The sequence below is a fragment of the Eucyclogobius newberryi genome, unplaced genomic scaffold (genome assembly GCF_026437365.1).
Source record: "Eucyclogobius newberryi isolate DKJ021-1_F unplaced genomic scaffold, fEucNew1.0.hap1 SCAF_2, whole genome shotgun sequence".
NCBI classification, from domain to species: Eukaryota; Metazoa; Chordata; class Actinopteri; order Gobiiformes; family Gobiidae; genus Eucyclogobius; species Eucyclogobius newberryi.
Window position 1 is genome coordinate 32,595,627 of NW_027315834.1, and position 12,546 is coordinate 32,608,172.

General features: G+C 38.3%; 1 protein-coding gene across 6 annotated transcripts in view; it reads right to left on the minus strand.

Annotated features, from left to right (window-relative positions):
• tbc1d22a (TBC1 domain family, member 22a) overlaps positions 1-12,546 on the minus strand; it is a 158,055-nt gene that overhangs the window by 108,757 nt on the left and 36,752 nt on the right. For 2 of the 6 annotated variants that reach the window (XM_072455041.1, XM_072455040.1), the window contains exons 7-10: positions 7,323-7,451; positions 5,689-5,751; positions 5,171-5,236; positions 149-263 (exon numbers count right to left, since the gene is read on the minus strand). In XM_072455041.1, coding sequence (XP_072311142.1) covers positions 149-263; positions 5,171-5,236; positions 5,689-5,751; positions 7,323-7,451 — 373 coding nt within the window. The remainder of the gene's footprint in view (positions 1-148; positions 264-5,170; positions 5,237-5,688; positions 5,752-7,322; positions 7,452-12,546) is intronic. The other 4 variants (XM_072455044.1, XM_072455042.1, XM_072455046.1 and 1 more) reach the window with 2 other exon arrangements.

The following is a 12,546-nucleotide window of genomic DNA, read 5'->3' on the forward strand; positions in this document are numbered from 1 at the left end:
TTGAAAGGAGCAAATAACCACAGCACTGTATACAAGTTTGGCAGTTTAAAGACTACCACCAATAACTTTGGGAGATGAACCACCATTTTGTAAAAACACATCAGATAAAGTGTTAAAATCAAACACTCTAAGTTAAAAAAGCACTTACCGATGTATTCAAACACGAACACTACGAAGAAAGGTGTGACCAAGTCGTTGATGCCCTGAACGTATCCACTGGCTGGATGTCGAATCGCCCAGATGAATAATATCCTTTCAAAAATCTTTAATAAAAGGGAAAAACACAAGGTCAGAGTTGGGATTCAAATAAAGTATACAGCTCTAAAGACACTCTAGTGGTAAATCCTCAATAGTCTGTGTCTGACAGTCATTTCAGGCCAGTGAATGTTAAAGGCATTTTCACATTTCACTCAGGGACATTGGACTTTACAGAGTGTTTACTTCACTTAGCTGCCCCTTCAGGAGAAAGCAATTATTTAGCAAAGGTCTATTATTATTATTATTTTTTAGCTTAAATCCATATTGAATTTTTTATTATTATTATCTGAGAACTATAATTACACTTTTCTCAATACAAACAACAATTCTCTGCTGCAAATTAAGCTCACTAATTGCTGGTTGAATTTACAACTTGTATATAGATGTGTAAATATGTGATGCTGTGTAAATCAGTATAAATGACATGAGGCATGCCAGGGAAAGCAGGAGAAACATGCAGTTACATACAACATGCATTTGCTTTGAAAGACAACTTCATTAATATAATCAAAGACAGATAACTATTAGCACCTCAAATTTACTTATTTCTATGAAAAGATCCAATTTGTGTTGAACTCATAATGCTATTCTGCCTCAAGTCAACAGAAAAAAATAAAAAATAAAATATGCATATGCTATTGTTTTTCGAGTTATGTTTTGACAATTCACACTGTCAGAATTTATATTAGTTTACAGATTAATGTTGCAACCTCAAAATCGAGCGCTTCACCTCAGTTCACCGTTTTATCCACACAAAAAAGGTCTCTTTGAACTTTGTTTTGGCTTTGGTGCTGCAGCTCTTCATCTCTTTTCTTCCATCTGAGTTTGTCTCTGTGCATTTCTCTACCATCCAAGCCACGCCTCTACTATCCCCCTCTTTTCATTCCTTATATCCCTACATTTGATATATATCAGCAATAATAATGACTTTATTTAGTATTATGTCAGGTCATTTTCTAAAACTTATTTTTCTGTTCTTCTGGATCACGCCATCATCTGCTCGGCCTGAACAGTGATCATCATGTTGGCTATGACTGCTATTCTGTATCGCACTACCGTATTTTCCGGACCATAAGTTGCAACTTTTTTATAGTTTTGGCCAGGGTGCAACTTATACTTATAGACTTATACTCCGGAGCGACTTATGTGATATTATTTGTTATTTTCACACTTGCAACCGCATTTCATACTCCAGTGGAACTTGTATATGTTTTTTTCTACTCTATTATGCATTTTTTGGCTGGTGCGACTTATACTGCAGAAAATACGGGTATATTCATCACAGAAACCCCACCATCCGTCACATCTCTACATTTCTACTGTATACATCTTATTGAAAAATCTCCTTTGACAGGTATATTTGGATAAGGTGGGCACACAATCCTATTCATTTTTATTTAAACTAATTTGATCAATGTTAGTGGGAGGCACGTTATGGCTATCAGGCATTTCATCTTGGCTCTCCCTACTCCTCCACCTGCCTCCACATCTCGCACCTCTTCTTTCCTTATCAAAGCCCTATCCATCAAACACACAGAGCTGCTGGTGCTGCAGAGGGAGCGGCTAATGGGACTTTCTTTCCTTTGCAATCTCAAAAGCTGACATGAATATTTCACATGGGCACCTGTACAGATGTGCGGTGCCGAGAAATCATACCCAAAATCTAATTGGGTTGACACTACTACTACTACTACTACTACTTCTAATTATGATTACTACAACTGATAAAAGCTGTAGTATTACTTATTAGCTTGTATTCATAATAAACTTGAGCACAACTTAAACTTGCAATAATTTGTTCTGGCAGTTTTTTAGAGTGTTGAAAATATATATTTATGAAGAATATAGAAGGGGAAAAATACAAAATACATTAATGTAATAAGTACAGAATAGCTGTGTTTTTTTCCATTTTTGCTCAGTACAATGTCATATAATGTATAAATATGCTAAATTGCCTTCAATGCGCTCTGCAATAAAGGGCCTGCTTGAACCAAAGCGTGTGCAGCCCTTGGTAGTTGTGTAAATTGTGTTTATCTTGCTCTAATTTCATGTTCTTCTCATAATGTGCTTCATCTGCCAGAGAGGAAATCTGTTTTGCCACATCTCTAGAGTCATAGAGATCTGGTTCAGTTCCATTAAACCCGGACCCCCAGGATCGCAATAAAGTCCGTATCATAGATTCATAGCAAGAAATTCAATACAACAAATAGTTTTTGTGTCATCTTAAGACAAAATATGACTTACTCCATTAGTTTCTGCTCTCGGGAGAGGCACTCTGTCATCAGCAGTTTATTTCTTTAATGAATATATGTGTCAAAATACAATTTGAAACTGACTGACTTCAGGCCCTGTCTGTCCATATGTTAAAACCACTTTAACACTGTAATAGATTAAATTTGTGCAAATAGATGGTGTGATGAGCAATTATAAAAGGAATTTGGCTGAATTACAAATGCGTTCTGCCAAAAGAGTAATTTTGTGTGCGAAATGTTCACTTTAGGTCAAAGCAACTTCAATTAATCAATGTTGAACATTGATCCCATTTAAAAAAAAAAAAATTCTTATGCTTACTCCACGCTAATTATGCACTTTTAAATTGTGTTGAAAGCTAAAAAAGAAAAAACTCTTCAAATTTCTGGACAAGCTAATTGCTCTTGGGGTTTCCTGTAATTACAATTACAGGTGGTTTCCCATTCGGCTCAAAAACTTATAATTGGATGATTAATTAGTGTTCCTCTATTTTGCGAATGGCGCAGACTGTTGACTGGCTTCCATCTCCACTAAATCTTTTGGAGCCCCCAGAGGGCTGCGCAGAGACAAACAATTGAATGTAATGAAGCAGAGGTGATTTTCAGGTGGAGGCGCAGCAAACATAACCATATAAAAGAGACGTAGAGAGTGTGCTTTTGGAGTCTGTTGCATACAAAAATATATGCAAAGCACGCAGCCTGAATATTTCAATGGAGGCTGAAGATTGTGTGCACGTCACATGAGGAGGGTAGAGTCGGTGAGAGGGAAGGAGACATGACTTTTGGGAGTATGAAAGAGGGGACAAGAGGTAAAAGGGTGTCTTCAATGGGTGTATATGATGTGGTTGAGTTTGTAAGAAACCAATGTACAGAAATAAACCAAATTGTTGCAATCTGGGGCAATAATCTGCAAGGGCACTGTATGGTGAACCCTGAAATCATCAGTTAGGTAATAAAAACAACCATTTCAAAAAAGTAAAAATAATGAGGCTTGTAAAGTAAAGTCCAAACCATTCATAAAAGGTCTGAATATGAGTCTGCTCAGGCCATCCACTTAAGAACTATGCACAAACAGTAAACTACAAAATTGTAACATAAATGTTTTAGATCCTACTGAAGGGTGCAAATCATATGGATTATTTATTTTTTTATTTATTTTTATCTTTATTATTTTTCCCCTCCATCCCTTGTTGGGAAATGGGAGGTTTTGTCTATAGGAGTTTTTTTTTTATAAGAGATCTTCTACTGAGTGAAGTGATCTGTTCTTTTCCTCTGTATCAACCTCTGTATCTACCTGTGTTGCAACAATGAAATTTCCCCATGTGGGACAATAAAGGATTATCTTAATTTACTAACGTGTCAATCTATGTATGTAGACAAAGCAGTTTTGATGATAAAACCAGAACGAATTATTCCAGAGGGAACAAATAAACAAAACATTATGATAAAGAACACTAATAAATGGTGTGCGAGAAAAGTTAAAGTAGTCTGCATTCGCATGTCAATTCATCAAAGGAGAGCCTTTGATAAATAATTCCCTTAAGTTTCAGTCTGTGGCCATGAGCAGTATTCTGTACATGACAGAGCAAACATGAGGCAGCATAGCTCAAAGGGCAGCGTAGCTGAGCCTTTATAAATGTAACAGTTAGCCTGCACCTTATGAGATCTGTGTTTTCTGTTCACAGCGTCTCAGGCCACCAACTTGTCTATATGTCACAGCCTCCCCCTGGTCCAAATAAGAAAGTTTAGCTTAACCCCTCCAGAACTGGAAACAAGCTAATTTCCATGTAAAATCATAATGAGGAACTGTCCAGGCAGTCCATTAAGTCTTATTTAAACAAAAGATACAGCATGCAGCAGAATCCTGAGCAACAGGGAGTGTATTTGCATGTAAAGGATTTAAAGAACATAGAAGTCCAGATCAAGGACTTAGGGTCTAAGCGCCCAGTATTAAGTGCATTGAAGCGTTAGAGTATGTGCTAATACCAATGGGCATTCCAAATCAATGCCTGCTAAAATAACCACACTATAGAGACTAATATGACAAATGACTTAGCAGCTATAAAAAAATAAATTCTGCATACAGTAGGTGCTACATTGAAGAATTAAAGTTTATTTAACACTAGACATGAAATGATCTTTAGCAGGGTGATTAAAAGTAGAGTTGTGCCTGACCAAACATTTTGTAAAAGTGAGTATGAGTTCAGTGTATTGATCAATTATCCAACCATGTAATGCACTGCAAATAGTTAAAAGTAGTAGTTAAAAGAGTTCCTCCTAATTAAAAAAAGATGACTTTTGAGACAAATGAAATTAATCTGAAAATGCATTTCAAAAGAAATCGTCATTCATGAAATTATTGACAGTGTACAACAGTGCTAAATTCAAATACTATGAAACACACCGTACCAATACTATTATGCATCGCATTGTTAGTTGTTGCATAGCCGTGCATAATGAGATTGCGCACTACGCAGTATAAAATACTACTACTTTCACTGGTGTATGTTTCAAAGTTATTTTATACTTGTTTTTACTGCAAATGCATCTAGGCAGTGTCTTATGAAGCAAGTTTTTGATATGCCCAAACGACGTAGGGGGGAGACCCCTGCTGAGGCGTATGTGAGGTGTGGGTGCATGGGCAGAGGGCTGCAGGGGCTCACCTCTTGAACAGAAGCTTGTTGAAAGAGAGGAATAAGAGGATTAGTTCTCGGTATGTCAATGTGAATCTGCAGAGAGAAAGAGAAAAGACAACACTGAAGCAATGAGCTGTTTTAGGTTAGCACAGATTCTCACAGCCATTATGTGGACTGACAAAAGAAGACTACAGTTAGTAGTACATTGGTTCCTGATTTGACGGCAAGCAGATGAAGGCGAGATTAGCTTTGTCTGAAATGGATAGCTGCAGCGGTCCTCCTTGTGCTTCCCTGTGACAGCACATGATGGAGAGTGTGCGAGTTAGACCACCTTGACACCATTTCAGATTTTGAGCCCCATATACTGTATAAACGATATGACAGGAGAGAAGATTTGTCAAGAAGATTCAGCCGGATGCAGGACAGCGGCTGGGAGTCAGGCCAAACAAAGAGTCCTGGGTTGTAGGTGTGTGGTCAAGTGTGCCTCTTGTTACTGCGGTTACTGAGGGGCCATAGTTTGGATGGCACCACTATGGCCGCCTTACCTCCGTCACCTTTGGTTGCAGCACCAAATGCTCTGGGCTCATCCTAGGAATGTCTATTTGGATCTGACATGGGAGGAAAAAAAGGTTACAAAAACAACCATGAAGCTCAGCCAAGTCTTCTCGTTTTCTTCTTATTTAAAAAGACAAGCAACAATTATGAGATTATACATTGTTGAATTACATAAACGGCAATGTATTGTATATTCACACTGGAATCTCTAGACTATCAGTTTGTGCCGTAAGTTAACTCTCACCAAATATGCAGTAGATGTGTTCCAACAACTTAACTGTGGCCTCTCTGAACACATATGCTCCTTCACAATCTTTCTCTTGGGACTGGAAATCTTCAAATCTTCAAAATCATTCTCTTATGCACAACAGAGTTTCAAAACGTCTGCTCCATATGTATTAAAACAATCAAGCTGTTGGGCAAGTTTCCAAAGAACATTAACAAATATGTAAAGATGGAAACAGATGGCCAAGCACAAGTCACAAAGACAGAGCCGCTGACGATGTCCCACATGAACGGAATCAAACAATGTAGAACAACTACAGTTGTTCTCCAAGTGCGTTACAGGAGGTGAAATACTCCTGTACCGCACTTTGAGAACAACTGTCTGATTAATCCAGGTTTAATGATAAAGACAAGATACAAGATAAAAAAAGTGGTTTAATCATCCATCTATCTTCTGTCGTTTCCCGGATAAACTGAACTCTGGATATGTCACAAAATGAGTTTTTTAGTTCATTATTACTATTAAATATGAGCCAAAAATACATCATAGAGAATTTAATATCATCAATAAGACAGACTGAAGTCCAAACGAGCTAAAGTCATGAACAATAATACAGTGTCATGATTCCTCTTTGTAAAATCTGAGCACATTGACATTTAAATGCGCAGGACTCGTGTGCTTTTTGTCCTTTATGTCTCTGCGCTGTCCACTCATTTGGCTTACAGCGGCTGGAGTATCATCTGTGATTGGCCAAAAAGTTGTTTTATTATGTTCCTCTGGAGCCGTTTTGAGTGTTATGATACAACAGGGAGCATAACCTGACAAAAGGTGCTCCAGTTTCATAGTAATGGCAGGGTTAACGCCAAAGTTATCTTGTCAATCCTCTAATCCAGTTTTGTAGTGCAGGCCTTTAGTTTGATACCACTCTCTGGTGGTTTGGTGCCATTTAAGAACCCCTGGAATCAGCAGACCATTTTCCAAACTGGCATGTCTGAATACTCACGATCACGCAACAAGAGAAAGAAAATCACACAAAAGGCAGGAAATAGCCAAAGAAGGGCCCTTTAAGGCACTACCGACTGTCCTCAAGAAGTCTATTGTTTCCATCGCTGCAAAGCCGATCAATGTGAAATTGGACTTGATGTGAATAAATAATAGTATTTTGTATCGCTGTCCCACTTTATGTTCCTTATCAACTTGGATGGAAACTAGTTGGAAAAGTTGCGTATAAGTAAGGACACAATAGGTTTGAGTACGGTAATCTTCTCTGGATTGTCCATTCCTGTAAAAAATTGGCTTTTTTCACAGTCACACAAAACCGCCGTGTCCTGGATTTGAGCTGCAAGAATACATTAGTGACATGAAGGAGTTGTTGCATATGGAAATGAGCGGCTGTACCTGTCTGTACGTGTCCTGGTGATGCTCGTCGTTACGGGAGTCGTAGTATTGCTGGATGAAGCCAAAATATTCTTGTCTTTTCCGTTGTAGTATACTCTCTCTTCTCTCAGCATTGGCAGGCAAGTATCCCTATGAACAGAGAAGAAAACAAGGCATCGACTTAAACTTGAAGCAAATTAGAGGTCGTAAACGGGTATTTAGGTTTAGATAGTCGAATTCATTGTTTTAAGAAAAAGACATACATTAAACTAGAACCAGAATGAACTTCTTCAGCAACTTCAGAGTATAATAATTAGCCGGGTATTCAAAACGCTAGTCGGCAATCAAAGATAAATAATAATTTATCAGTGCTTTACAACCATAGCTAATACATGTACCATTGCTATTCACAGGAGACTCATTAATGCAGCACTGTTGATATAAAGACAGCTTTCACATGCTCCAAGCTCTGGGCATTTAACAGCATGCGCTCTCTACACTCTTACTTTTTATCTGTCAATGTCCACCACCTAATGAGCATTTTATACCGCCAACTTATAAACTACTCAAACCCATGCAGTACTTTGAGTTTCCAAGTCAAACACAAGCCCCCTGGCACTAGACACAAAACCAAATCCCTCCTATATAAAAATAGAACGTTGAAACAAACATATAAGTTATGCCAAATCAATCAAAAATAAAAGGACTTTGTTTTTTTCACTACAAAACTCAGCGAATTTGAAAATCTGTCCGCTGTTTACAGGTGCACTCTGAACAGAATCCTTCATAGTAAACATGTATCGCAAATCTACCATATTTTTTCATAGTTTTGGCCAAGATGCGACTTATACTTATATACTTATACTTGCAACTTATACTTGCAACCGCATTTCATACTCCAGTGCATCTTATATATGTTTTTTTCTTCTCTATTATGCTTTTTTTGGCTGGTGTGACTTATACTCTGGAAAATATGGTAATTGCAACACTCAACTAACCCTACGTTTGATTGTGCAACCTTACAATAGAGTATCTTTTGAAAAACTGCTTAATCTTCTTGTTTTGTCATCACAGCTGACACACTTCACTTTGCAGAGAAAACTTTTGCTTCGTGCCCCCAAGGACAAGCTACCCTTTTCCCCCATTTTTGTCTTGGACTGATGGTAATTTGTGTTGTCGCACTTGGGGGATTGTTTATCGTTTTTTTTGAGTGAGTACAAGTTGGTGAAAGTGCGTATCCGATGTTCGGTCAAGCTTATGCAACGAGGTAAACTTGGTGACGACAGTGAACAAATGTAAAGCCTATTAAAAGCAGGAGCCGAGACCACAGGCGCTGAAATATTCACAGAGTCGGAGGCTTTTGAGAATGACTCAGACATTGCCGCTAACTCTGGGATAAAAACTTAAAGATGTGTTTTAGTATTACATTCAGAGCAATATAAAAGTTACTGCAAATTTCAGATTTGAATGAAGAGAACTGACTAATGATGATGGAATTTTAAAAGGAAACCACCATATTAAGTATCAGGCTTTTTTTTACCGGCTTTGTTTTAATAGAAGTCTTTATAAAAAAAAGTGCATTAATGTACGATATTAAAAGAGAGCTCTGCCAAAGTATTGGGCAAACTTGTAATAAAATAAAGGGTCTGGAAAAGCTAAGTCGCACTATGTTCCATCCCTAAACTTTCAGCCAATTTTAAGTATAGAAACAAAATAACATTGCTGTGGTCATTTGCGAAGACATACCGGTAGTAACATAAAGGACAATGCACTACAGCCTTTGAAAAAAACGTCTTCCTCGTTTTTTTAAGAAAGCTTATTTGATAAAAGCTTTCCGCTATGGTTCTAGCCTTGTGGAATATTCTCAGAGGTCGGCTAAGAGTGTGAGTGCTTTCAGTAAACGGAGATGTTACAGCACTCTTCATTTATCCTCCTCCTCCTTCACTTTTATTTGTCAATACTCTATAGTTAAAGCGAGCATTTGTCCGGGGATGGATCGGCCTGCTGTTCAGTCACATGCGAACGCAACTCCGTCTCGGGGAAAGCTTTAGTGAAGTGGCCATTGAGTGCTGCCCGGTGGTCGAGCGGTTGAGTCACGGCACACGTATGCCAGGCTCCAAGTGCAGACCGAATCCCAACTGATGATTTATTGCATGTCCTTCTTCTCTCTTATTCCCCCATTTCACCCTGTCCTCCCCTCTCTAATAAAGCCTACGGTCAAAAAAGTCTTGACAGAAATGACCATCAAACAAACTCAACAAAGTGCAGCAGACAAAAGCATTGAATTGTGAGTCTATCGTTGTCTAATGTCGTTCTCATTGGGTTGTTTGCCGTGGAGCTAAAACACACACATGTACAAACTCAAAGTGCCACGCTTTGCATCAGGAAATTCGCTGGAATCTGCTGAGTCAGGAGACAGTTTTGGTCAGTCTTCCCCTCAGCAAAACCAGTAGAGAGCCTTTTGTAATCCAAGTATTTCCATTTTAATACAGTAACTTCTAATTCTGATTCAAGTCCAGTTACCATCAATAACAACACTCCTCTTGAGTCTTCAGTGACAGCTGTAGGGGGAAGGTGATGTCAGTGTGACAGGGGGGAGGGCTTATCTCAATGAGATGCAAATGAGCCCCCCTGTGACTCTGGGCTCACTCCGGTGAGAAACTTTGAGCCCCGTTTTCTCAGTGAATGGGTTTGAACTTACTCAAATATTATCAGATCTACATGAGTGAGACATCATTGGAAAGCTTTGAATTCACACTTTCAGAATCCGTGAATAACTCAAAATGTCTCCGGGTAGACATGTAACTGGTTTAGCCACGGTCAGACACATATTTGCTGAAAGTCCTTCCTTGTTCTTCTACCCTGATTTGAAACATGCAATCCTGTGTAACACAGTCTGAGGTAAAAATAAAGTAATAAAGGCCATTTACAACATAAAAAAGGGTCTCTCAACTAAAAGCTTGTCTTCAGTCATATTGTAAAATGATCAACAAAGTCACAGACAAGGACAAGGGCTGTGCAGATTCTGAGGACAAAATGTATCTGGCAAAACAAATGGAATCTAGTAAAAGATAGTTGGCCTTGTAGTGCCAAGAGTCCAGGCATAAACCACCCGGGTATCAAGAAGAAATAGTTTAGTAGTGTTACCATAGTTTATTATAATTTTATGAAGTTATTATAGTATAGTTACTTCGTTATGATTCAATTCTGAGAAAGTAATAACCTGAACAAAAACAAGATTATGATTTTTTGCGGGGTCTTATTATACTACATTTGTACCTTAGCTTTAGCATTCCCTTTAGTACATAGCAAAATAATGTCTTCAGGCTAAACTTGTCCATGTCTGGATGGTTTAGGCCACACTACACTTTTTTTTTGCTACCGTCCTGGGGAGATACTTTCCAAGAACTCTGAAACGTTTACTCCTTTTTTTCATTTGAGCCTTGAGATGCCATGGCTGTCCTGGGCTAGTAAGAGGCCACTTAACATCAATAATCTAGATAAAAAATATATAAATAAGACTAGCTATTTGCATTGCTTTCAGCTAATGGGATCCATTTAAATAAACAAATACATAATCTTTGGGTGCAAATGAAAAGAAATAATAAAGGCTGAAGGTTGTCTTTATTATTATCCCTGAGGGGCAATTTGGTTTGCAACACAACTTCAAGAATGTTTTTGATGAAGATACAACATTATGACACAATCGGAAAAAAAACTAAACTTGGCAAAATACAGGCCCTTCAATCAATAAATTTAAATTTATATTGGAATATGTCAAGAATTATGGTATTAATCTGCCAAAAGATATGTAAAAATTCCCTCTAAGCGAGCCCGTCCAAGACAAGGACAGCTCTACCCACAGTTCCGGGTTTGACGTGGGCAGATGAAGGAGACGGAGATTTGTGAGTGGTGAAGGTTAATGGACGTTTTAGTGGAGGTCAGTCACTGCTGCTGCTGCACTCGCTCCACTCGCTCAACAGGATCCACACAAGGGTACTTTGAAAGGACTATTAACGGCCTCCTAAATTAGACTGAGATTAATTAATTAACCACAATAAATTAGCTGGCATAATGTTTAGGTAATCCTTTAACACATCTACTATAATGACTAGATATTGTGCACATATGGGAACTGGAATGCATTTATCTGACAGCTGATGCATTACAGAAAGATGGCTGGAGACAATTATGATAATAAAAATCCATACTGGCCTCACAAACTGCCTTCATTTTGATTTTGAATGCGTTATTGTGCACTAGCTACGCAGTGAGCACCCATGTTTTCCCAAGAACCTTCACACGCTTTGCTTCTCAATTTGAATGGAAGTTGTTGACAGGTCTGACCCCGTTTCACCTTTTCTCTAATTTATTGCCAATTCCATATTGAAAGACTCTCGCATAACGCAGTCCCTAACAATGTTTAATGCAGTTTGAACTTGGGACTTTTATTCAGTGGCTAAAATGTCAAGAGTTGCAGTACCCTTTCCACAGAGAGATGAAGAGATGACGCTGGCACACACGCAGTACAGCTCTGTGTGACCTAATGTAGAAAAATGTGTCCTAACACTCCAGCTGCCTCCGCTAATCAGTCTAAATAAAATCTTCCTCTTCATCCTCCCAGTCTTTCACCACTCTAATGCGTCTCCCACTCCACTAAACTTGCTCCAAAAACAGGCAAGATATGCTCAGGGAATCCATTTGGGGACTTTAGATGAAACAATTTAAGCGAGCCGCCTTATCCTATCCTAAATAGATTTGTACTTAGCAGCAGCGCATTATCTTGAAACAAGACCAGAAGTATCTCGAGACTAAAAAGGACAAGCAAAACTTTGTTCGCGGTACTTCTTAATATTAAATAAAACAAAGGCTTTTCAGGAATTAACTTTATGGTAGTCAACTTCATACAATTACCTAAATATTTAATTTGGGTGGAACATTAGCAGTGTATACACTCTTTAAGAAGATGATAAAACTTTAAATTCACAAATAGTCTTAACTTATTGAGAATGTATTGGAGAAGAGGTTGTGAGTGGTAGAAACGTGTGCCAGTAATTTTGAGACAATTCATCTGGAGGAAAAGTGGCTCAAGTCTGCATAGCCCCAAAAGATTCCCAAAGCAAATACATCTTTCAACTCTGAGTCTGAGGCTGTTTACACAATGTAATTTGCTCAGGCCTCTGGAGTAAGAGGCAGACTATGGTTACATCAACATACTGTGGAAGAACAAACATGATCGATATTT